At 34.4% G+C, this 27417-nt stretch overlaps 3 protein-coding genes and 1 non-coding gene across 6 annotated transcripts; 2 read left to right on the forward strand and 2 right to left on the reverse strand.

The window, feature by feature from the left end:
• LOC109356163 lies at positions 893-14606 on the forward strand. Of its 3 annotated transcripts, XM_019599508.1 has the most exons (16): positions 893-1227; positions 3467-4016; positions 4093-4369; positions 5108-5406; positions 6991-7173; positions 7411-8157; positions 8253-8347; positions 8441-8500; positions 8585-8673; positions 11029-11282; positions 11391-11604; positions 11708-11782; positions 12063-12133; positions 12229-12286; positions 13071-13332; positions 13566-14606. In XM_019599508.1, exons 2-16 carry the CDS (start codon positions 3601-3603, stop codon positions 14237-14239), a joined length of 3774 nt encoding a protein of 1257 aa, XP_019455053.1. In that variant the 5' UTR covers positions 893-1227; positions 3467-3600; the 3' UTR covers positions 14240-14606. The 3 variants fall into 3 exon arrangements, with proteins under 3 accessions (XP_019455053.1, XP_019455045.1, XP_019455047.1); XM_019599500.1 differs by having other exon boundaries at positions 11029-11604; XM_019599502.1 differs by having other exon boundaries at positions 4093-4367; positions 5118-5406; positions 11029-11604.
• LOC109356177 (protein phosphatase 2C 77-like) lies at positions 17244-20216 on the forward strand. Its single transcript, XM_019599515.1, has 6 exons — positions 17244-17371; positions 17705-17780; positions 17931-18848; positions 18939-19283; positions 19379-19484; positions 19819-20216. The coding sequence occupies exons 3-6, from the start codon at positions 18066-18068 to the stop codon at positions 20154-20156; spliced, it is 1572 nt and encodes a 523-aa protein (XP_019455060.1). The 5' UTR covers positions 17244-17371; positions 17705-17780; positions 17931-18065; the 3' UTR covers positions 20157-20216.
• LOC109356186 (mitogen-activated protein kinase kinase 2-like) lies at positions 20484-25296 on the reverse strand. The gene is made up of 9 exons (XM_019599522.1): positions 25163-25296; positions 24957-25041; positions 23939-24073; positions 22610-22834; positions 22332-22514; positions 22004-22236; positions 21532-21577; positions 21357-21451; positions 20484-20897 (listed from the first exon to the last, which is right to left on the reverse strand). The coding sequence occupies exons 1-8, from the start codon at positions 25237-25239 to the stop codon at positions 21362-21364; spliced, it is 1074 nt and encodes a 357-aa protein (XP_019455067.1). The 5' UTR covers positions 25240-25296; the 3' UTR covers positions 20484-20897; positions 21357-21361.
• On the reverse strand, positions 27079-27151 carry TRNAE-CUC. The gene has a single exon. It is a non-coding gene; the product is annotated as a tRNA-Glu (tRNA).

The raw sequence follows: 27417 nt of genomic DNA on the forward strand, positions 1-27417 counted from the left end.
ATTATTAATTGTCTTTTTAATATGTTGAGTGATTTATCTAAAAAAATTAAATCTAATTTACTGTCACTTTTAATTTTTTATATTATTAAACGGGACAAATAACAACAAAAAGAGTTTACAAAATCATGGCAGATAATGCAACCCATAAATAATTTATCAGAATGTTAGGTATTTATGAACTTAGGTACTAGATTAAATAACATATTAATTTCAATTTATTAAGTGCACATATGAGACATCCACAATCATTCTACTCTATTTAGCGAGTAATTTGTTTGCATGAGTTCAAAAATATAAAAGGTCAATGTTAAGAAATTTAAAATGTTAATTTGATTTTAATAAAGATATAATTTTCTAATATATAATGTAATATATATGTATTGTCAGCTTAAAAATTTATACACATTTAGTACATCATTTATCATTCAATTGTATTATTTTTTGAAGAATCAATAATAATTAAAATAAATGATATATGATATAGTAATAATGTATAAAACTTATACACTATCGGCGTATACATATTTTTTATATTTCTAATATTCACTTAAAGAATTTATTAACCATTCACCAAAGGTATAATAAGACCAATTTTTCATATACCTTTTTGTGTGAAATGAGGGTATTATTGTAGATTAACTAATATTCCTTCACATTCATTTATTTATGTATAGCATAATACATCACATGACATTATATGATGAATGTAATATTGATGGTATTGACAGTATAAAGAATTATGTACAACTAATATGTCATCCACTCTTCATTTGATTACTTTTTGTGAAAAATCAAATATAATAAAAAATGAATGATAAATAATAGAGTGATAGTGTAATCTCTTACACCGTTAATATATACATATTTTTTCTCTTATATGATACCATAATAATCACATCACATGTTGGTATCTCATTGCCAGTTAACACCATATTAATCCTTCTTATTCCAGAAACACCCCTACTGAAATAGCTACCCCTCCTTCTCGAAAAACAGAAGCGATGGGTAAAATGGTAATATCAAGTTGATCCAATTGTTGCCGATCAAAACACCGTACTCTTCGTCTTCCATGGCTTCGCTTCGTACGAAATTGGAGCTTCAATTCACAATAATACAACAACATTAATTTCCAAATTTTCAATCCAACTTTGGATTCTCTCAATCACGATAATTATCGTTCCTCAGCAATTAATCTGATACCAATTTCTCCTCATTGCATGATTCAAGGTGTTCATTTTTTTGTAAAAAAAGATTTGCTTTAATTTGTTTGTTTTAGTTATTGTTACTTTGATTCAACTTATAGGGTTTTGTTCTTTTTCAATTTGTAATGTTTTTAGTGGGTTATTATGATAGTTTGTTATTTTCCCTTTTCTGTTTTATGTTAATTTAACTCCTAGGGTTTCAGCTTCCTATTTGTCTTTTGTGTCTTTAAAAATAATAGTGCTTTTGAACAAATTGAGTTGGAGATAATAGGTGAGGAGAGGTATATGCTTGCATGGAGTTGCTACTCTAAATTTATGTTGTTGATAGATACACATTTATTTATTTTGTAGTTGATTTTTTATTTACCAGATTGCATATGAGTACAATAGTATACTACAGTTATATTTCTATATATATATATATATGATATAAAAAATTCTTTTTTTTTGGGTATCCTGTCACATGGGTAATGAACTAATCTCTTTCGGGGTGCACAGCTGTCCTCCTAACAAGTGTCGCTCACTGAAATTGAACTTTTGACCTTTTGGTCTATCTAGGGATCCAGTGAGACCTTACACCACTAGACTAATGTCTTGTTGGTATATAAAAAAATTCTGAGTTTAGACTTCTTAGTAATTTTAAATCTGTCTTCATTGCCTAATATGTTACTAGACAATGTATTGAACTGAGGAAGTTAGTTAAATATTTAAGAGCAAGTGGAGAGGTGTGAGTGTAGGAAGGAAAATCTGCAAACGTTAGTGTGCTTATGATGTTACTATCTGACACATTTAGAAATTTAACTGTTTTCGAGGGGTCAGCTATTGCTGATTATTTGTTAAGATTGACCGTCTGTTTGTCTTATGAATATGATTAATGAAGTTTAGTTAATTAAGCTAAGATAGCTGTTTGAAGTCTAGTGAAGAGGAGGTCACATGTTCAAGTCGTGGAATCAGCCACTTGCGAGCATAAGGTAAGGCCGCCTACTATAGACCCCCTAAGTGGCCCCGAACCTTCCTTGGACCCTGCGCATAGAGGGAGCTTTATAGCGCCAGGTTGCCTTTTTTTGAGCTGTTCGAAATCTAGTCAGCATAAATGGTTGTTGCAATTTTTGTTTCATATAGTATAGTGTTAACAAATCTTCATAGCATTTGTCATAATGGTGTAGATTTCAGTGTAATGCCAATTGAGCATTTATTTACGTTTAATAATATTCCTCTATGTGATCATGAATCTTGATAAGGTACATTCAACCTGGCTTGCATTTGTTCATCTGCTCTATGGTTACAATCATTATTTTTTTATAAGCAAAAAATTTAATTAAGATATTGAAGTAAGCACCACTTTCTGTTCTACATTTTTTACTCATTACTTCAAGCATACAACAAAAACAAATACATCAAAATCAGGCTGCTATTTCTTCATTCAAGTGGGTGAGCCTCGGCTGAATTGTTTGACCTGTAGGTCATGGGTTCAAATCCTAGAAACAGTCTCTTCAATGGTGAGGATAAGGCTACATACATCTACCCTCCCTAGACCCCACTAGGCGGAGCCTCGTGCGTTGGGTGGCCTTTTTAGTATTTCTTCATTCAACTTGTTCGGTAACTAAAGTGATTTAGAGGAAGGGTCACATGTTATAGGACTTATTGTCAACAATCCTACATGTATATTTTTATCAAAATAATATTTTATTCTGGTTTAAGTTTTTTTTTGTTTTTTTGAGGTGGTATACTATATAAAGAGATGACAAATTGATGATGTTAGAATGAACCTAGTCCTATATATAGCATAGCATGTGATATATATACTGTAATGTAATTTAATTTTATGAGAGATGATAAGTAGATTGACGTTATATATTTTATAATCAATTTTTTACAAGTTTCCATATGAAGTAGCTTTTTATAAGAATGATGGTTCTGATAGATTTACTTGCATCTCTAAATTTTGTGATTTCTTTTGTTCATCATCTTCACAAATGATTAGTATACATGTCAAATATATTATGTTTTTTTTCCTATGGAGCAGTGGGATCTGGATTAGGTGAATGATATTACCTGAACCTTTCAATTAAGTTTTATATAGTGCGTTACAAATCCCTTAGCTTATAACAAGTTTGAAAGATATTTTTGTTCATTGTATGAAATTGGGGTGCTTTTGAACACGAGTCCTTATTTGCAATGTCAAGCCATGTGTGCAAATAATTATATACATATCTTGGCTTTCAGAGTTTGATTTTTCTCTATGATTATTCTGATCCTGTCAGGTCCCTTGTCCAATTGCTCTCTTGTAATTTAGGCGTGCCCTTTATGTGCTATAGTGCTTCATCTTTGTCATGCACCAGCACCACTTTCTGTTCTACATTTTTTACTCAAAGGATCTGCGAGAGGAACTAGTGCAATGGCAACATCTAGCAAGTTTGGTCCATCTTCCAATAGTCCAGATAGACCATTGTATACTGGGCAGCGTGGATCCCACATAGCTGCTTCGTTGGATAGATCTGGTAGCTTTCGTGAAAGCATGGAATATCCTATTCTATCTTCACTTCCCAACACGTCGAGAAGCTGTTATTCAGCAACACATGGCGATGTGTCGAGCTTCTTCAAGTATGTGCATTTTGATCAAAAGTTGGCAGTGCCAGAGCACCACAAGTCTAATCGTCAAATGGATTACAAACAACATGTCTGTGCTGCTCTTGGAATTTCGCCTGATGAATCTCCTACCAGTTCTTCAAAAGGCAAGCTACTGCCGTCCCTGGTGCCAGAAGACATCAAACGACTCAAGGACAGTTTGCATGCAAGCCAAGTAAAGGCCAGGTAGTTCTTTGCAGGTTCTGTTACTTGATTTATAGTTTTATGTGTAACTAAGTAATAATGTTGCATTATTCATCAGGGAACGTGTGAAAATGTTTAATGAAACATTGTCTGTATTCCACAAAGTTTTCCCCAGTATAACTTCAAAGAAGAGATCTCGAGGTGAAGGTTTTTCTAATGACCGTTCTAGTGTCATGTTAAGTGACCGGCCAGTCTTGGGGCCAAGCATAGGTAAGGCTGGAGTTCAAGGTCATCTCGTAACAGGTGCTTTTGAACCTGAGCAGCAAAAGTCAGAACAGCGGACCAAAAATATTGTTCCAAACAAGCGCACTCGAACTTCAATGGTTGATGTAAAGGCATGTTTCTTACGATTTTTTGTTATGCTTGTTTGCTAGCATTGACACTTGAGATGATTTGCCTCTTTTAATGCCTCCTAATTTGTGTATTCACTGTGTTCAAGCAAATAATGCATGGTTACTGTTGTGTATTCACTGTTCTTTTAATACCTCTGTTTGACTGTTTTACACGGAGTCCTACTTTAGTTAGTCTGTCTTTGCAAAAGTTGCCTGCTAGAACATTTTGGCATTGATGTTCTGCTGGATATCACCTTTTTGTGAAGAAATATAATGTGTGTGTATGTGTGTCTGTTGAGAGAGAGATTGTATGTAGATTTATGCTGTACAAGTGTACATATCCTATTGTATCCTTAAGCTTATATGTAGGTATTTCATCAGCAGTTGATTTCTGTCTTTCTCATTTCTTCTGTAAGGTTGTTTGCCTTGTGACCTGGAGGTCATGGGTAAAAATCCTGGAAACAAACTCTTCACTTGAGAAGGTAAGGACGTGTACATCTACCCTCCTTAGACCCCACTAGGTGGGAGCCTTATGCACCGTGTCACCCTTTCATTTCTTCTGTGGAACAGTGGAAGTGGTGAATTATAGAATATTCTGCGTTTTCAGCTTGTCTGTTCTTATAAGGAAGAGTGCCTTGCAGCTTTATAGCTTGGTTCTATATGGAGAGTTGGCTTTCAGATTAATTTGAATTTCTTTATAACCTGCCGAGCTAAACTGACTTATGTTTTGATAAATTCTAGATGGATGTGCGGACTGATTCTCTTGCCAGGCCATCTGGGACAGCTGATAGAGATAAGGAAATTATACGAATTGTGAATAGTGGTACAGTTCAGGGTGAGGATCGAACCCTGCCTATTGGAGGTGATGGCTGGGAAAAGTCCAAAATGAAGAAGAAGCGATCCTGCATCAAACTAGATGGTTCTTCAAGTACAACATTGACTAAACCTGTTAACACATTTCAGGACATTAAACAGGGAACGCAACAAAGACTTGTTACTGATGCTCGGTCAAAATTAAATAATGATTCTCATTCTCTCCGGTATGATATATTGAGTACATATCAACACTGTTTTCCTTATCATATTCATTCTTCAATGGCTTTTTCTTTTCTTTTTTGGATATTAAAGTTGAGCCTCGGAGCAACGGTCAGTTTGTTTGCCTTGTGATGTGGAGGTCATGGGTTCAAATCTTGGAAACAACTTCTTCGCTTGTGAGGATAAGGTTGTGTACCTCTACCCTCCTTAAACTCCACTAGGTGGGAGCATCTTGTACTGGACCACACTTTTTTTGGACGTTAAAGCAATATGTTAATAGAATGATAGTAGAGAATATAAAACTTGTCTTAGGTTAAGAAAATCCTCCTCAAAAGAGAAAAGAAAGCCGAGAGCTGAAATGTCCAAACAAAAACTGTTAGGCTTACCATTCGCTTAGCTTATCAATAATAGAAATTCCTTTCAAATTGTTATGAGCATGACCCTAGAGCTTATCAATAATAGAAATTCCTTTCACAATTAAACCCAAAGTCTCAAACCTGTGGGCACCTGACTGACCCGATTTTGATGGGGAAAACCTTCTAATCGGGTTTGTTGAAAACCCAGACACAAACCAGCTTTACAAAATTAGTGCCAAACACAATTTTATGCGAGTTCAGAGTTATGTTAAACGTTAGGCATTGTGTAACTTAAACTTTATCATGCATACAATTAAAAATAGTGTGCTTAGGTGTGAGTCATGAGAATAGCACATCTATAATCACAGAGATATAATCGACGGCTTAAACTCTTAATTTACTAGTTGAAAAAAATTGCACTAACACTATAAGTATAAAGTAAATAAAAAATAAGGACTTCTGCAATTTTTGTCTTAGATTCAAATTTATTTTTCTAATCATATAAAACCAATAATTTTTTAAAATCTTTGGTGAGCCATGGTTGCCCTTATATCATAAAGAAGATCCAGTAATGGTTATACTCAATGTAACAGTGTAAAACAATGCCTCTTTTGTGAATTTGCATGTGCATGTAAATTTATGTTTACATCTATTGTCATTGTCATTCCTGGAAACAGCCTCTCCGTTAACGGGGGAAATGCCACATACATCTACCCTCCCCTGACCTCACTAGGTGGGGACCTCTTGCACTGGATTGTCCTTTTTATGTTTTGTCATTGTCATTATTTATAGGCATCAGCAATATTTCACAAGTGTTATGTTCTTTTGGTGATAGATTTTAAGAGGCAAAGACTTTAGCATATAAAGAATTTTCCCACTATATGTTAGGATAGGTATGACCCTTTTCTACAAATGGTAATTTTTCCAACTTTCTGCCTATTATGGTTACAGTCCAATAATGGAAGAACTAAAATAAATTATACATGACAGCTGTTTGGGGCTCTCTCGGCATAATAGAGTAAATGGTGAACTGATTTGCTTCAGAGAGAAAAGCAAATTTAGTTGTGATGGATTTTGTTAGGTTCTTTCTATTTTAAGGCTCATGGTTTGAAACTTCTTGATGGATGATATCATGTAACAATAAAATATATTGTTTTACTTTTAAATTATTCAATTCATTGATTATCTTGCTACAAGGCTACAAATATATACTTTTCATGTATCTCTTTATAGGGTGGGGGTTTCTAATGGAACTGTTGGAGCTGGAAAATCAGATGGCATCACACAACAGACTGGGTTGGGAATACGTGCCTCTACCCCTAGAAATGACCAAGATAGTAATTCCCTTGGAAACGATAGGCGAGGGCGTCCTGCTAGCATAGAGAAGGAAAGGGTAAACTTCAGAGCTGTTAACAAGTAAGCTCAACCCTGGAGTCCATTTCTCCTTTTTACGATTTTGTATTGTTGGGAAAATTTTGTCCTTGACAACTATTTTTTTCCATGTTGATTTCTCCTTATTTTCTTCTTGTTTTGGTGGATTCAATTATTCCATTTCTGTTTGGTGATCTTTGTGCTTAGTGTTAAAATATCTTTTCATCTTTGTGATGTATATTCTTTTATTGATTTAGTCTCTACATTTTGTTTTATGCCCAGGGCAACTATTCGTGATGAATTTTCTTCAGCTAGCCCTACCTCAGTTACTAAAGCATATGCTTCTATCCGGGCTCCACGATCAGGTTCAGGAGTTGCCCCCAAGTTGTCACCAGTCATCCATAGAGCAGCTGTTCCTAATGATTGGGAGCTCTCTAATTGCACCACAAAGCTGCCTGCTGGTGTTGGAAATAACAAACGCAAACGTGTGTCATCAGCGAGGTCATCTTCCCCACCTGTTGTCCACTGGCAGAGGCCGCAAAAGAGCTCTCGCACTGCCAGAAGAACGAATAAAATTCCCATTGATTCAAATAATGTTGAAGCTCCTTTTTTGGATGCTGACACTGACGTGGCTGGTAATGATATTGGGTTAGGATTTCCCAAACGCTTAGCTGGCAGTTATCATCAAATTAAATTAAAAGGTGATTTTTCATCTTCAACTGCCTTATCTGAAAGTGAAGAGTCAGGGAGTGCTGAGGCTAAACCAAGAGAGAAGGGCAGGAAATCAGAAGAGATAGATCAAAAGGCTGGAAAAAATGTTCAAAAGGTGTCTAACTTGGTCTTGCCAACAAGAAAGAATAAGCTTGTTTCTGGGGAAGAACATGGAGATGGTGTTCGGAGGCAAGGGAGGACAGGACGCGGTTTTAGTGCCGCGAGGTCATTGATGCCTATGACATCTGAGAAGCTTAGAAATATAGGAACCGCAAAACAACTTAGAAGTGCAAGACTTGGATTTGAGAATAATGAAAGGTTAGAATCCTTCTTTCTAAGTATATTGTTAACTTGTTTGGTAGTTTATTTGGGCACATAGATTGAAATTTTATGGTTTTATGAAATCCATCCAGCAAGGCAGGTCGTCCACCAACCAGGAAGCTTTCTGAACGTAAGGCCTATGCACGTCCAAAGCCTGCAGCCATTAATACAGCGACAGATTTTCTTGGTACTATTTCAAGCTTTTAGAAATGATTAATGAACTTAGTTTTTGCATGCAATACAAGTATATCAGTATTCACCATTGGCTTTATTGGTTTAGTTGGATCAGAAGATGGACATGAAGAGCTATTGGCTGCTGTGAAGGGTGTTATCAACTCTGGTATGAATCTTACTAAATACTATTCATATTTGCAACCGTAATATTTCATCTAATGGAGTCATTATGTATTTCTTATTACTGCAGCCTGTGCATTTTCCAGTCCATTCTGGAAGCAGATGGAACCTTTCTTCAGTTTGATATCTGAGGATGATATTGCTTACTGGATGCAGAAGGTACTGACCTTTACCTTTCAATGATCACAGAAGACAATTGTTACTAATCTTTACCAGGTTAAGTATATTATTTGTAAGTAATTATTAATGAGGAAGTAGGGATGGAAATGGGCTGGGCCAGGCCTTGCGTTAAATAAGCCTGACTTGTTTCAGTAGAGGGTTTTTAGGCCCAAGTCTGGCCTATTTACTTGTAACAAGATTTTTTAAGCGTTGGCCTAGCCTATTTTAAGGCCTGTTTGACCTATAAGCTTGGCCAAAATCCTACTATACAATAAGGCCTCCAACTATGCCAAACAGACCTACATCCAAATTACCTTCAAATAGGACAACAAGCCTATAACTAATAGGCCGCAAAAACTGCACTGAACTCCTAAACATCATGTAACCAATTCCAACGGATGGAAAACTAGTAGCTTCTTTGTGAGGGTTGAGAGGTGATGCATGCAATATCTGAAGTGTACGGTTTTGTTGTCAAGTAATAAAAAGATATTGACTCCATAGGAACTGGAAATACTTCTTAATTACTTTTATTTAATTATTTTAAACTCTTAAAGAAATAAATTAGAATTTAAATTAAATATGATTAAAAAGGTAAGGATAAAGATATAATAGAAGAGGTAGAAAATATAAGATAAAGTACAAGATAAGATATGAGAGAAAATTTCTAGGAATTGAGTTTACATCTTTGATTTACATGAATATTTGAATGATTTATTCTGTTCCATTAAAATTTAAGCTAGAAAGTGGATCTATTTTATACTTGATATGATCCATTGGACTTTTTATCCAATTGATTGGGTTTCATATATGTGTTCAGTTGAGACAACTTCTACTGTCATTGTCGTGAAACGATGGACCCAAGTGAACTCATTACATGGATGTTATAACAATCATGTTATGACAGTCCATTGATTCTTGAAGGCCTAAGAATAAGTCTTGAGTTTAATTACTATAGTTCCAAAAGTCTTTGAGTTCACCTCTTGGTTTGTCCTCAAAGGTAGCTGTATACATGCAAGTGAGTGATAAACAAACTTGCATGAATAAGTGTGCTAATAGCTAATTCTTAACATTCAATAGAAGAAACTCAAGAAAGAATAAATACTCATTTATCTATTTATTGCCAAAGGGTATAGTCCTATCCTAGAAACAAAAGAAGCTACTCAACCATGTTTAGAGCACAAGCTCTAGACATTGAGAGATACCATTGAAGAAGAAAACAAGCTAAAATATATTATGGCTCTCTATTATGAATTGTGTGTTCTCTCTTCATGTTGCTCTCTGTTTATAAGTGATGGGAAGTAGGAATCAATTTTCTATTTTCATTGTAATCTTTGCATGATTAGATATTGAATTATCTCTGCCAATATGATTTATCAAATTCAATCAGATTGGATCCAATTTAAATTTTGCATTATCTTCACTTTATCTTATCATCTAGCAAGTGGATCATCATCAAATCATATTTTTCACTGTACTGATCTTTTATCTGAAGCTCTTTTTATTAAATCTGCACAAAACAACAAATACCTCAGGCTTAATCTAAACTAAGTGATAATGCAACAAACATTAGTTAAAATCATAATTTATATATGAATTTGCATGTAAGATAAAGACTAAATATGATGTATTTTCACATACTTCAAGAGGATTAGAGCGATGGATATGTGTTGACAAACACTATTGAGAGATGAGAATGAATGCTTTTCAGGATTTAGAATTTAAGGTGATAGTAGTAAGTAGTAATTCTACGTATCAACATCAACAATCCAGCTTTGATCCCACTAGAACTTTAGAATTCTATATTATAATAATGTTATGTATATAATAATAATTTTATATATCATAATTAAACAGGCCAGTCTATTGGGCCTAAAAGGCTTTTTATCTGGCCTACTAAGGTATTCAAGCTTTCAAAGAAGTCTATATCTGGCCTTAATGCAGAGTCTGAACACTCTCATCATAATTGGTTTATAACTTGGATATTGATGGCTGTATTTTAGTGTTGCTATCTATAATAGGATACAAGTTGGTTGTTAGTAATTCCAAGCAACAAATTTCCTTAACCATATAGCATTGATGTTACCTTTGATTATTTGAGTTTGAGTGCTATTTTAAAAATATCCCAAGCCAACATGGAACTATGATAATCATTTGTTACATTATGTTTATTTCTTTTATCTGTGTTCTGTTATAGTTTGATATATAAAATTTCCCCTCTAGTATTTTTTAAATTTTTTTTATTGATGATTAAAGCATAACATGATTGATTAAAAAGTTGGAATTTCTGACTTCTGAGAAAAACCTGCAATACGAACAAATTATAATAAATTTTTTACTACTTCTCTTGCCCTTTAGGTAAATCTTGAGCTAAGCACTTTGACGCCAACCCCAGTTCCTTCATATATAGCTAGTTGTGAAACCATGGTTAATGCATTTGGTCTAATTGGTTGCAAAAGATATGCTGACCCTGATGCTAAAGAAAGTGCTGGAACTGTTCCAGAAAAATTACCACTCTCCAAGGGAAATCATAATGTGATTCCCCTCTGTCAAAGGCTTATAGCTGCTCTAATCTCAGAGGAGGATTGTAGCAATGGAACTGAAGATTTCAAGTTTGATGCATATAATGCTGAATTTGAGCCTGAAGGGGAGTTGGAATTGAGCGGTTTTGATCACCACTCACAAGCTAACTTTCATTTGGCTTGTGATTCTGCTGATAGTGGCTATAGGGTTACCGGGAGGCCTGAACGTGATACAGTTGGTCTCCCATCAACTGGGTTGAACTTGAGCTTTGGTAGCTCTGTAAATGGTTTTCTTCCTGATAAAGTATTAATGTCTAGCTTGACCTGTTCAGAGTTACAATTTGCTAGCTTGGATATAAATGACAAGCTTTTCTTGGAGCTTCAAAGCATTGGAATAGCCCCAGAACCACTGGTAGGCATACTTGCCTAATCTAATGGGCTAAGAGTTTTTGGCCTTTATTGTTAAATATTTAGTATGACAATAGTGACGACTGATTTTAATATTATTTTTCAAGCCTGAAATGCTGCAAGTAGATGATGAAGGAATATTGGAGGATATCGCTAGGCTAGAAGAACAATATCAAGGACAGGTACTGACTGATGCTGAAGCCATACTGTGCTATCTATCAATATCCCCCCACCCACCCAAACTTATGATTTGTTATGTAATATTTTTCACATCATATGTTTATATGTTGCCTTTCTAGTTTATGTAAATATATGGATCAGTTATAGAGCCAGAGACATAATATTTAATAATTTATTACTATCATTTTGATAGAAAATTTGATTAATTAATTTCATTCAATATTTAATGATATTCATTATTTTTCTTATTTCACTATGATTTTATTTCCACTTATGTCGCAGATTTCCAAGAAGAAAGGCTTGCTAGATGGATTGTTGAAGTCTGCATCGGTGGCAAAAGAGCTTCGAGAGAAGTAATTGCACTGCCATTTATACCTGGATTATTTGCTTAATCTAACCTTTTATGCCTTTATTGTTCTTAACGAAACTATAAACTTCTGTTTAACAGGGATTTTGAACAACATGCTCTTGAAAAACTCGTTGTGATGGCTTATGAGAAATACATGGTAATCTTCTCAACACTGAATGTTACATTTTATATAGATTATGATTCAGTTTTAGAATAATTCTTTTTTGATAACTTACATTATACATCCAATGATTGTCCCCGTCTAAGGCTTTGCTATCTGTGGGGTGGGGTTGATATAGAAGTGAGACAAGTGACAAATCCAAATGTTCAAGCCCCAAATGTTGTGCAGACTGTACCCTTAAATGTAGGTGGTCTATGTAACTACAAGACGATCATGGGGTTAACATTTTTAAACCCTATCATTTAACTCAGGAAGGGGTGAATCTCAAGAAAAACTTACTCTACTATTTATATTCAGATTTCAGATGTGATAAATTTGATGTACTCTTAGCTTTTATAAGCAAAACCAAAATCCATGCTTGGCTAATCTTGTTTAAAATAAATTAAGCCGTCTTAGAAAAAGAATCAACCCTTAATTTGCTTGTAGAGGCCAAAAAAAGATGGCCCATTCACAAGGCTCCCACCTCTGGGGGTCCAGGGAGGGTAATATTTTGTATTATTTGAAAGGCTGTTTCTGTTACTAGAACCAGTGATACCGCATCAAAAGGTTGCAATCTACTGCTGTGGCAAGGCCCGCCCTCAAAATGTCATCTACTTTTTTTTTGGTATAACCAAGACTCCAAGAGTATACCTCACCCTATGGATAAAAAACTAATCCCTTTCGGGGTGCGTGATTGACCCTCCCAACAAGTGTTGCTCCCTTTACTGTGTATAATTAGGTCATATGGCAGAGTGTATTGACCAAAATGATTCATTGACAGGCTTGTTGGGGTCCTAGTCCCTCTGGTTTGAAAAATTCAAGCAACAAAATCGCTAAGCAAGCTGCATTGGGATTTGTTAAATGGACATTGGACCGATGCCATCAATTTGAAGGTACAGGCAAAAGCTGCTTCAAGGAGTGTTTATTCAAGGATATGTTCCTTGCTGCTTCTTCCCAGTTTAGTATTGTTCAGCAATTAGATGGAATGGAGGCTGAATCCTCAAAACCATGTGCTACTCCCCTTTGTCTGGAAGCAAGAACAGGTGTCTTCTTCATTACCTTCTCGCCTAAATGCTTTAATATATTGTGTTTCTTCAGATTCTTCTATCTTAGCTGTGTTCAGCATGACCATTGTAGCTTACATTCACAGATAACTTCAATTGTATATGCCATTTTTTCTTATGATCTTTTATGCCATGTCATCTTGTTTTCCTTTTGATCCTTTCAGCAGAAACCAGATTTTGATATTTTAATTTATGAGTGTTTCTTTCTGCAGCTTCAATGGGTTCACAGCAGAGTCCTTCACAATTTAGTCAGAATATGGATAATCATGATCTCAATTCCTCATATATGCTTCCTGCTACAAATCATTCATCTGAACAAACTAGTGGGAAGGATGATCTCTGGTCAAACCGGGTGAAGAAGAGGGAATTGTCCCTTGATGATGTTGGTGGTACTTTAGGTACTTCAAGTGCTCCAGGCAACGGAAGTTCTCTAGCAAACAGTGCAAAAGGAAAGAGGAGTGAGAGGGACAGAGATGTTATATCTAGAAATGGAACCGCCAAAACTGGTAGGACAGCATCATCCAGTGCTAAGGGAGAAAGAAAATCCAAAGCAAAGCCTAAGCAAAAAGCTACTCAGCATTCTGTTTCTGTGAATGGCCTTGTTGGCAAGCTATCGGAGCAACCAAAACCAGTGTTGCCTTCTGTTTCAAAGTCTACTAATAGTAATGCGAATGAGTTTGGTTTGGGTGGTTTGGATGAACATGAGCCCATTGATTTGTCCAACCTGCAGCTACCTGGAATGGATGTACTCGGTGTTCCAGATGATGACCAAGGTCAGGATCTTGGTTCATGGTTGAATATAGATGATGATGGATTACAAGATAACGACTTTATGGGCCTTGAAATTCCCATGGATGACCTTGCAGACTTGAAAATGATGGTTTGAAGCTGCTTTCTCTGTATAGTACTGTTCATTATAACAATAGCAAAGGAAACATAGTAGTTTTAAGAAATGACTAGTTACATAGGATGGTCTTATGGCTAATCCACTCCACAATTAGGTTATATAGATTCTTTGGTAGGCTTATTCTCTCCAAGTTGTTTTCCAGTGACCTTTCAGCTGTTTCAGATTTTGCCTGGGTTATAGTTTGTGACTTCCACTGTAAAGATCTTTTTGTTCAAGGTACAAGTTAGTATTCCTAGTGATTAAGTTAGCAAACACTACCCTGGTTGTAGCTCTTAAAATCAGAGAACAAGGTCTCTTGTACATACATTTAATGTTTATAATAAAATCTACTTTTCATTTGCTGAAATCACACCTGTTTAGCTACTCTGTTTATCTCCCTCTTCCCCTTTCTGCATTAGTTTTGGTGTTTTGCCTTTTGCAGATATACATTTCTTCAATGTGATGATATTGAAGTGGTTCACTACAGTAGTTTCATCTGGGTGGTGGCTTCAAGGAGAAGCTGAAGACTGGTATGAATTTGATCAAATGATATTTATTTCATTATATAATGCAGTTGTTGTCCTGCTTGTGACTTTGGGTATATGAAGCAGATTCTGGGTACCATTGCTCTGGCTATCTGATGTCAGATTTATTAGCTGCAACTCTAAAGCTTTCCCTCTCTTCCCTTTTTGGTTTTCTCCAATATATTCGAAGTGAATTTTTTTAAACATTTTGTCTACTCCTGTAATATTCTTACCTTGGAATTGAGAATTGTTAGTTTCCTTCTAGTTGATTTTGATTTCAGGGATTCCTTGGTTAGGTGAATTACAATCTTTTAAGATTGAAGGGGCATTGTGTTGGTAAGTAATCTCAATCCACCTTTATGAGAAATTAATATGCTATGGGATTTTCTTCCTTGATAAAATTGAGCTGCAGCTCCTTTTCTATAGGGGTTAAGCTTTGATTCCTTGCTGGTCTTTCTGACTACAAACTCTTATTCAAGTTCTGATATTTATGTTGTTTAACTGTGCTGTGATAAAAGGATTAAGGATGGTCATTGCACAAAGGTTCCCAACTTCCCACGAAGAAGCTATTTATAGGATTTGAACTCATAACCTCCAGGTCATAAGAACACTATCATTACGTCGAAGTTCACTCTCATTTAATATTATGATCTTGTGCTAAAATTCTGTTAGGACATAAAATGCTCAAATAGCTTAGATGTTATGTTATCCATGGATAATTAATTGCTTGTAGCTTACATGTTTATCTTCCTATTCAAGCCTGAGTTAACATATACTGGTTATGTCAATTGAATCAACTTCATTAATCTCATAAACCTTTAAGGATTTGTTTGTAAGCTACGTTTTGGAGGAAGAAAGAGAAAAATAGAACTTCAAAGTTATCTCACAAGTGTATTTCATGATTCATTTTCTTCATTGCCCTTTAAGAATCAACTCACAAGCATATTCGGAAAAACTATTTTAGTCTTGCCCCTAGGGATGTCTCATGAGTATGGATTGGGATGGATTGGGATGTAATTGTCCAGATTATTTGTCCTGTTCTTATTTGAAATGTCTTTTGTTTATAATTTCTCAAATATTTGAAATCTCTTTGAGCTTGAAAGAAGATTCCTGTGAGATATATGAAAATATATAATCCCACGTTTTATTTGTTGAATTTTTCACATGAATCAACACATAAATATCATAAATTTTTTATCCCATGGCTCACTTATCAAGAGATGGGGACATGCAGTGATGATGGTGAGGTTGGACCAGATGGAAAAATATATTTTTTAATTTATTTAAGTGATAAAAGAAAAGTTGATATTATTTGTTTGGTTTAGTTTAGAAATTTAGTTTATTGACATGTCTTAGTCTAGACTATTAAATAATTGTGTTATATGATAAGCAAAAGTAAAAGAAAGTGAAACAAATAAGAGTATATTAATTGTAACACAGAAAGTAGTATTTTAATCTTTCAATGTTGTCTCTGTCACGTTCAGTTCATGTATCAACCAACCCCGTAGAGTAAAGTGTGTTCATTACTTCTCTTCCTTTTTCCAATTTCCCGTTTCTATTCATTTCATTATATTCATTCATTCATTCATTCTGCTATGGAAATCAAATCCAATCAAATCATACATCTCCCCTTGTAGTTTCGGACATTGTTCCATCCTCGTTTCCCACGCCCACGTGTCATCCTCGTACTCCTTTTCTTATTATGAGACACGTAAACATATTAAACAATAACAAAATCATCTTCTTCCTTATTCAACTTTTCATCTTTCAATATTTAAATAATATTATCTGATAAAATATATGCGCCCATTGTATTAGACTATTTTCGACTGTCAATACATTATTCACGATGTTATATAGAATCAAATAAATGATAGATAGTACAATGATAATATTACATATTCATCAATATGGGACAAGATGTTTTTAATTATATGTTAATAGTAAAGTAAGAGGAGATTTGGAGTGAAGTCTATAATGGATGAGAGAGATTGAGATGTGAATGAGTTCCACGTCTAAATCTTGTATTGGTTTAGTTCCTTAGGGAATGGTGCAACCAAACTCAACCCAACCATTAATTACTTTTTTTAACAAAACAAAGTTGCCATGGAAATCCTGCTACTTAATATTCCATTTACTTTTTCTTTTCACAGAAAATTTGGAAAAAAATATTCCCAAAAGGGAGTCATCATCTGTTCATAATCACTACATTACTCCAGTTTATAAGTTAATTTTAATCAAATTAAAGGTAATAAAGTTCATGAAAAATTATAGATAGCCCACCTTATTGTCCTATTAAAGGTGGTTCCTTGGTAACATTAAAACGATACAAGGAAATGTAGAAAAAAATTGATTTTATTTGAGAGATTGAGTAATACAGTGACAAATTAGGAAGAAAAAAACTAAATGGTCATTGATAAGTATAAACTCTTATAAAAAACAAAAAAAAGCTAAAACTCCCTTACTTTTTTCAGAAATAAAAATTACTGAAGAAAATACTTTTTTTTGTCCGAGATAAATAACCAATAACTTTATAAAGTCACTAAAGTTTCTGTTCCTCCTTCATTCCCCTCTCTCACTTTTCATGCAACATTTTCATTTTGTGGAGGTAAGCAACTAAGATTAATAAATATTGCATGCTTTTATTGTTGTTAGAGATGAATCTTAGAGAAGAAATCAATGCATAGTTCACCATTGATATAGCCAAGGCACAAAGTTTACATCATCTATATTTGATATGGCCCTAGTAGTAGTTTACACATGAAGGGAGTAAAAGAGTTAAAACTAATGATAGATGTGAATTGCCTTAAGATGCAGGGAATCTCTCTTCTCATTTTTGCAATATTTCCTTACATGTTTACAAGACTAGGTCCTTGACTTTGTCAATTATTCAATATCATTTTCTTCAGAAATCATATTCTATTGGTTGTTTATTTCTCAGGGATCATTCTCCTGTTTTTGGACACCACTTGTTTCATGTTGGTTGATAGAATTTAATATACCAAAGTACAAAACAGGTGAATTCATTAAAGAATCTAGTGTATCATTCTATTTCTAGTATCTACCTTCACTCTTCAATACACATAGACTTTGGATAAGTTTGTTACAGTGTATTTGACTTGTTCTTGGGAGGGTTGAGTCTAAACTCCTTAAATTTCTTGTCATAGGAGCCTTGTTGGTGTTTTGATACTCATTAAAAAAGAGGCTTAAGGAAAAACAGAAAAAGTGAGGAAAAAGATTGGGGCAGCTTATAGGATACTCTACTAGAGGATAAGGATATTGCTTTAAGGCAAAGTAAACAAATGGAGGAAATATCTTCAGCTGTTGCAGTACCATTCACACTTGGGAATCTGATTCAAAAGGAGTCTGCTAAGCTTATGGCAAATACAGCAACAACTTTAATATTAAATCATGCAATAGAGGGTAATTGTCAATCATTTTTTTCTGTTAAAAGTGAAAACCATGTACCAGGTATTAGTCTACAAGACCAAGTTATGGTATCTTCTGAGGTAGAGGAGAATCAAGTTGGATCAGCCCTTGTCTCAGAAATGGTTATTCAATGTGACAGTAATTGTATCTTGACTGAAAACCATGAGCAGCCAATAAAGGCAGATGAACTCATGTTGGCTGTGGATTTTCAGTGTTTACATAATGATAAAAGAAGTCCTTGTGATGAGAAAGCTGCTTATTCCGAAACAGATTCGCCGATTATTATCAAGGTTGATGGTAACAATATTCATGGTAAGTCAATGCAGGACATAGTGTCTGTTGCAATGGATGCTGAGATTGAGGATCAAAGTGGATCAGATGGGTCTGATCAAAAGCCATCTTCTGTGCTTCCTGATCAATTGAGAGAGGAGAAGAAAACAAGGTATCAGAATGCTTCAGTAACGAGCCGCGGCCCTTTATATGGTTCGTCATCAATTTGTGGAAAAAGAGAGGAGATGGAAGATGCTATTGCTGCTAAGCCTCAACTCTTAAAAGTCTCTTCAAAGATGCTGCTAATGGATGACCATGTGAATGAAAACACAAAATACTCACTAGCCCACTTTTTTGGTGTCTATGATGGACATGGAGGCTTTCAGGTATGTCTTCAAAAACAAAAACCACTGTCAATTATACAAGTTATATCATTGAAGTTTATTCATTTCACTGAGAGGGTGTTGTTTTCACAGGTTGCTAATTACTGTCGGGAACGTCTTCATTCGGCATTAATTGAGGAGATAGAAGCTGCACAATCAAGTTTTGCAGAAACAAATAAGGGAGATGAATGGCAGAACCAATGGAAGAAAGCATTCGCCAATTGTTTTCGGAAAGTAGATGATGAGGTTGGAGGAATTCGCGCAAACAAAAGTGGTGGATATCAGTCTAATATTGAACCTCTTGCTCCTGACACTGTTGGCTCTACTGCTGTGGTTGCTGTTTTAAGTCAAAACCACATTATAGTTGCAAATTGTGGGGATTCAAGGGCGGTCTTGTATCGTGGAAAAGAAGCATTGCCATTGTCGATTGATCACAAAGTAAGGCATGTCATTCTAGTTTCATAATATCTTTGATGAACTTATAAGTTAGAAGCTGAAGTTCTCATAGAGGAAGCTTTACTTCCCCTTTGCAGCCAAATAGAGAGGATGAATGGGCAAGGATAGAAGCTGCAGGAGGAAGGGTCATAAATTGGAAAGGATACAGAGTTGTTGGTGTCTTGGCCATGTCAAGGTCCATAGGTAATGTGCCTCTGGCATCTCTTCAACATGATTGGTTTTCTTGCAATTTTATATTTACTGTCAACAGTTTGGTGCTGTTAACTGATTAGAATATTATTTTTCAGGTTTGAGTCAGATGGTTTAAGTGTTACTTTCTCAAGTTTACATTTCTACTGCTTTATCATCTTATTTATAAGTTTAGTGAATGCACTTTTCCTTTAACTTTTTAAGAAAGAAATAAACATCAATCAAGACTACATGGATCAAATGACATCATAATATCCTATTATTCAAAAGTGGATGGCTTGTAGTTGAGGTTATTTATTGTTGTCTAATATTCCTTCTCATCAAACAGGTGATAGATACTTGAAACCATACATAATTCCAGAACCAGAAGTTATGTTTGTGCAACGAGAGAAAAATGATGAGTGCCTTATTCTAGCTAGCGATGGTTTATGGGATGTAGTGACAAATGAAGAAGCATGCGAAGTTGCGCGTAAGGGAATCCTTCTTTGGCACAAGAAGTATGGAGACAATGGATCAACAGTACATGGCAAAGGAGTTGATCCTGCAGCTCATCATGCTGCAGAGTATCTTTCTAGACTTGCCCTCCAAAGAGGAAGCCAAGATAACATCTCTATAATTGTGATAGACTTGAAGGCTCAAAGAAAAATTAAGAGAGGCATGAAATAACATGTTTTTACCATATGTTTAACATCTGGAATATCTTTACATATACTAAGGATTCACAGTTATTTCAGTCATTAACACATTTAGGCCCTCAGATTTTTTTTACCATGGCTATGTAATTCAGTTGCTAAAATTCGCTGTGTACATATACCTTCAGCTTGGACGAATTATCGTGGCGACCGAGTTCTCCAAGAATAAAATGATCAAGTTTGCTGCTCAAGTGATCAAAACAATGTGGAACTTATGCCTTGGAACCACATTTGAATCTGATTATTAGTTATTTCCAAGCAATGACAACCTAAGAATGAATTTTAGGCAATTTGACAAAGCTTTAACATAATAAAAAAGTCTGATATAATTTCAGGAAACATTCAGTCAGAAGGGCAGGTTTCAAACAGTTATTACAGGCATTAAGAATTCAAAACCTCTAAGCATAAATGTTTGCATTCCTCTGGGACAGCCTGAGAAAACTGTTATGAGTTTGTACATAAGATCACAGTATCTGCATCTGAGGCAAATCCTAGTGATACATTTCGATACAAGTGGCCCCTGATACTCAATCTCTGCGGTAAAGTTCTTCGTGAAATGACAACCATTGCAATTTCTTAGCCCTTACATCTATAATAGTCTCCCAACAAACACTTAAACTTAAATTCACTCAACAAAAAACTGATTCGTCGACATAAATCCAAGAGCTGATTTCTTTGATTCATCTGCAGATGCTGGCAATATGCAAGCGGGGCTCTACAAACCAAAGGGAATGGGGAAAAAACTAGTTACATAGGTGGTATTCGTTCTTGCCAAGCTGCCATGGAACAATATAACTCCAAATATACAGAAATATCAGTTTTTAAAATAAGGAGGTACTCAGATTATTCAGAAGCATTATAGATGAAATCGAAAGGTTGCAAGAGGGCACATCCCATCATTTGTAATTCAGGTAACAATATCGTAAAAGGATGATATTGCTTCTGAAACAAATGGTTGTGTCTCCAGAGCAACCTAAGACTGGCTTTCATCATAAAAGATCATTTTAATTGGAAACATGATCTCCAAAACATTGCCATCCTCATTATTCACAGGAAAAAAAAAACTTCCTCGGTGACAGATTATACATTTTATTTATATAGTGATCTACATTCTAGAATAAATCGGTAAATAAAGCACATTTTACTTAAATTTTGTTTAAGTAGTGGATCATACCAACTTTATAAGGTTGCAAGCGGAGATCCTGCATTGGAGAAGTAAGCTGAAAGATCCACATCCAAGTCCTCATACATGCTCATAAAAGGATAGTTCTGAAGTTTCAATCAAATATATTTCATCAGAAAGATTATTGTACATGGCATTTATGTATATAAACAAGATTCATACTTACCATAAGTTGCTGAGCCGACAGTCTATCCCTTGGGTCTTTCTGTAAACTAAACAGAGAAGATTGAAAAAAGGAGGATCAGAATCCTCATAAAGAAGACGGTGATAAAATTCATGACAAAACGGCCAAGTGGAGTAGCTATGGAGGGTACCAGTTTTCTAGATTTTTTTAACACTGATAGAGGCTTCTTCTGTTAAATTAAGAAAAATATCTTAAAAGTTACAACAATATATGAAAATAAGGCTTCATACAAGTATGTTTGGCATGTGCCTTACCTTTTCATATTATCTGCATAGACATTCTACCCTTAAACAATGAAACTAATTTCAGGATGACCTCTAATAAACTGCTACTATTATTTAAAAATATCTCTCAGCACCCCCATCCCCCAATCTCTCTTTGTTTTCAGTTTCTTTAGGTTATTTAAGATTCTTGAGGCTGAGCAGCTAGCTACTGAAGCACACGTAGCAATTACCATGCTGAGATAAATGAGCAAAATTCTTTAGAAAATTGTTCAGATGGAGCACTCGGAGGAGGTTGATCGACAATGGCTTCAATAAGCTCAAAAATACTTTCCCATCTTTCCGTTTGATCTGGTGGGGTATATGGAAACTTCCCCAAAGCACACTCGAGCAATATTAGTCCGAAACTCCATATATCACTTTTGTAGTTGTATCCTTGTTGCTGGCTACCATCGATTCTCTCTGGCTGTATAATTATCAGGGAGAATGTCATATTCCAGGCAATAATGGTAGATATTGGTGGTCAGGAAAATGGTAAATACACTTGAATATTTTACTCACCGACATATAGTTGCGTGTGCCAATGAAACTATTTGCTTGACCAGATGTGCTTTCCATAATTGTACTCACACCGAAGTCAGTTATCTTTACTTCGCCTCTATGATTTATCAACAAATTAGAAGGCTTTAAGTCTCTGTGGATGATATGCCTTTCATGGTGAAGATACACTAAACCCTTCAGAACCTTCATCACAAAAAAATGGAGCATATCATGTTCAGGAATCAGAAAAAGAATCACGACTGTAACACTGAAATGAAGTTCAAATTCTTACTACTTACCTGCTTAAAGATGGCAGCAAGATAAGGCTCTGGAATTGTTTTAACTTTCTTCAGAAGATCTGCTAAGGATCCTCCATCCATGTACTCTAAGATGATTGATATGACACCATTATCATAAAATGACTGGTAGCAGACAACAACATAAGGACATTGTGCTGCTTGATTAATTTTCAGCTCTTTTACTATCTGCTTGCGCATAGACTCCTCAATATTCATTTGAATTATCTGAATAATGAAGTATGCATACATAAGTGACAAAAGAACAAAGAGGACAGGGTGTATATGATAGCACTGAGGTTGTGAATATGTCAGATAAAACGAAGTAGTTCAAGTACCTAGATTAGGACCCCCCCCCTAATAATGTGATAGTAATCTAGTTTAAGGCCAGATTTGGGTACAAAGACTAGGCTTCCCCCTTACAAAGACAAACATGGGGTTTCCACTAACAAGGAGTCTCCTCCTTCAACACTCCAAAAATAGCAATCTGTAGAATGAATGTCACCACCACATAACACATTAACAAGGAATAGCATAACTGTTAGACAAAACCAGCCACAACTGTCCAGTACTCCAACAATGTCAGACCCGTAACTTCCTAGGACACTACAATAACAGACCATAGCTGCTTAATACACTAAACACACTAACATAGACCATAACAGCCCTCAGCTTACTTCCTATTCCTTTTAACATAGACCCTAATGGCCTTGGGCCATCTCCTTCAACAGGCCCCTGAAACTGGCCTATCACAAGTTCAAACTGAAATTTAGAAATGCTAAAAGCAGAGGGGACCCTATATGCGACATGTTATTTCATAATTGCTCTACTTCCTAAAACTAGATGTCATCTGAGTCCTAGGGAAGAGACCCACATCTCAATCATGTTCAACAACGACCACTAGGTGGAGCTCACTTATGTTCAATGCAATTAAAAGGTCCAAAGTTGGGTGACCAAAAAAATAAGTCTGACATAATGGACAAGAAACCACATGCAACAAAATAACAATATAAATACATTCTTCAACCAAATTACTTCTTGAACAAAATTGACAATTTGTCTAACTCCTGATGAAATAAAATCATCAAACACTAACTGAAAAACATTCTCAGAAACTAGCACAGTACACAAAAATCGCATGCTGGAAAGAAGTTTTAAGGATCTATGCCCAATGAAAATGATATAACGGAGAATGGAATGACATTACATTTAAAAGTACGGAGAGTGGGTAGACAATGCCAGTACAACAAGGTAAGTAAACTAGAAAAATGAGAGAAAAGAAGATGCAAACTCAAAAGTTCAAAACAAGGTATGCAACATGCAGCAATATACCTTCAATGCAAAAAATTGGCTAGTCCATTTGTGTTGCACCAATTGCACAACTCCTCCACTTCCCTTCCCAACCACTTTCACTATGTCTATGTCTGCCAAACTTAACTGCTCATCGGTTGGCTTGATTGGGGGCGGCTGAAAACATAACACATATATTAAACCCATATACAACATATAGCAAGAATTCAGCCAACATGTATAATGTGCGCAGATTAAAGAAGAAGAAAATGCAGGAAACAAAGGTTCAAACCTCCTTGCTATCATTATATTTATACCAAATACCACAACACTTGTGAATCACATCTGATCATAGAATTTAAAATGAAAAAAATGTAAATTGAGTCATTCCTTAAAGCGTGCAGAGGAGTTGATTCTGGATCCTCACTTAACATGATCGTGTAATTTACTATCAACTTGTTCTATATTTAAAATATATATTAACCACATAAAAGTATCTATAGGAAACTTTCCAATTTAATTAGTTAGGTTGTTTTTTTAAAGACAATTGACAATTTAATACATTCCAAACCAATGAAAGCATTGAATCAACGGAGCTCTATTTTCAATTTATTCTGGAAAATCACCCAAAGACCCGAGATTTTTGAAGGAACCGGGTTCGTTAAAAAATTCTTGCAAAAACTTGGAGTACAGCACCCAAATTAGGTGCACTAGGCCAATCACATCATTGATTATTGTAGCAGATTATAGTAACTAATTATTTGGTAATGATTCATCACTTCTGCATAACACAATTTTACTCCATAACCTTGAACCTATGATCCACTAGTTTAAAATAGTGTAAAATGAGAAACTCTACTAAGCATTAAAATTTGTTAACAAAAAAGCCAACAAATAATGCTCCATTTATGTATTGAAACCTCAAAATAAGAAAAAAAAATCAGGAACCCATATCACAGAAAAGGCATTTCATTAGATCCAAAAGATAAAATGCAAGAAATGAAAGAATTAAACAAATCCCATTAGATATATATAACAATAAAAGAGGGAAAATTGTTACAGCTTCAATTTCACTCTGGGAAACAATTCGAAGACCATCTCTGTTAACAAGTAGATCCCCATCCTTAAAAGTGCCACTTTCAGTTCTACAACACAACACAACACAACATACCCACAAATTCCAATTACTTAGTCAAAAATAAAACATAAAACAATCACACACAGATTAAGAAAAAGAAAGAGAAAGAGAAAGAGATAGAAACTAACAAAAACTTGGCAAAAGAAGCCTGATCAGAAACAGGAACAGAGAGTTTGAGACCAAGGCCCAACCCTTCTTTCTTCATTATGATGGCTACTCTAACACAGACTCTCACTTAGCTCCGTTTTTATATCAACAAACAAAAACTTTATACTAACACTATATATCTATCATATACTTATATACCATTTATATTAATCAAAACATACTATATGTTATTGCTATTATTAGAGTATAATATAATTGTATTATTTTTTTTTAAGGTCTAACTAATAATAAAATGTAAATCATTGAAAATATTATAAGGAGATGTATACACTAACAGTGTAAATATTTTTACCCTATCAGTCAATCATCTACCATTGATTTATTAACCACCATTGATTCTCAAACAAAAGTAATACAAATCAATAATAGATGATACGCTGACAGTGTAAAATCTTTACACTGTCAATGCACAAATTTTAAACTCATATAATAATATCGATAGAGGAACTTAAAATTGTAAACTTGTGATTGGTTGGCAAGAGCGGTCACCGTTGACAAAACACTTTTGAAGATGGATACTGTTTATTGACTTTTCAGACATACTATCGCCCTAATTCCCATGCTTTACATTTCATATACATTTTTTTTTATGAGTTTATATGGTTATAACTTTTATATATTATTATTATATTATTTATCATTCATATTTAATTATAATTAATTAGATAATATAGTGTCTATATTTTTTTTGTATATTAACTTATAAAAAATGAAACTGGAAGAGTTCAAGTAGCTAAGGATTAATAAGGTACTATCTTCATGCTCTTTATAATAATATTTTTTGTAGTTTTACCAGCACTAAGAAATATGTAAACACTGTTAAAATTGTTTTGTATCATATTTATCAAAACTAAAATGAATTGGATTAAATTCATTTTGATAACAAATTTTGAAAAAAAAACAATTTTATAAAGATGAAAAAAACAAAAACCTAAAAGCCTTGCAAATAAAATTGAAAATAACGTAGAAAATTAGTGCATTTAGGAAGTGCCTTTTATACTAAATATCTGTTAGTTATGACACAACCCAACTAATTTTACTATCTTCAAGAAAAAGCAACCTATTGAATTCACTATCCATAAGAGGAAGTTTGATTTGTCTTTTCTCACGCTTACAACTTTATCTAATCAAATACTTATTACCTATTGAATTCACTAACCATAAGAGGAAGTTTGATCCATCGAACTCATCTTTTATGCTAAAAAAAATATATTATACAATGTGTCACTCAATATAAAATTATTATATTTTTAACTTAAATATATGTATATTTTCAACCAATCAAAATAAGTGGAATAATACGTTCTACGAAATACTAAATTGATCTAACTTATTATCCATATAAAATCTTATATAAAGAGCAAATTGTAGTGTCGGGGTCAAATTACATGATAACATTCACGAACACAAGAATAGTATTAGAAACAAAAGAGAAAAACAATAGTTAATACACTATAAAAACAAATTTTCATGAAAAGATAGGGACAATTAAAGAAACGTGGTAAGAAATAAACATTAGAAAAAGGAATGATGATATTATCTAAAAGACTTCCACATATACATACATTTATGACTTAACCCATCACTTCAATCATTATCGTTGCAGCTACCTGGAATGTGATACATCAATTATTCGATGGAAAATATAATATTGTTACAATTCAGACAAACAAATAAATAACAATGACAAAAAGGTTACCACACTATTATGTAAATATATTAAATAGCCACATTTATCTGAAAGTACAACCCCACAATCTAAAAATGTTTTGAACACGTTTACTTGTTATGAACAGCAACTTTGATATCATATTATCATATTAATGCTAATAACAATAGCCTTATCTTGAAGGGTATATAAATAGTAAAAATAGTTTTCCGTTGCCGGGACTTGAACCCGGGTCTTTCGGGTGAGAGCCGAATATCCTGACCAACTAGACTACAACGGATCACGTTGGCTGATGTAGATTTTCTCTTATTTGATTTTATCTTTTTTATTCTATTGTTTACAAATTAACCATCACTATTCAATTTCAGAAACATTAAATTGTGCCATTGAGATTAGATGTTTAAATTGAGAAATTATTAAATAACGTAATTTAATGTTACATAGGATTGCTTTGAGAAATGAATCTTTAATCTGCTTATTACTTCATTCCATAAACTCTCCATTCTAACCATGATAAGTAAAAAATATACATAATGTATTGAAACT

The sequence above is a fragment of the Lupinus angustifolius genome, chromosome LG01 (assembly GCF_001865875.1).
Source record: "Lupinus angustifolius cultivar Tanjil chromosome LG01, LupAngTanjil_v1.0, whole genome shotgun sequence".
NCBI lineage: Eukaryota > Viridiplantae > Streptophyta > Magnoliopsida > Fabales > Fabaceae > Lupinus > Lupinus angustifolius.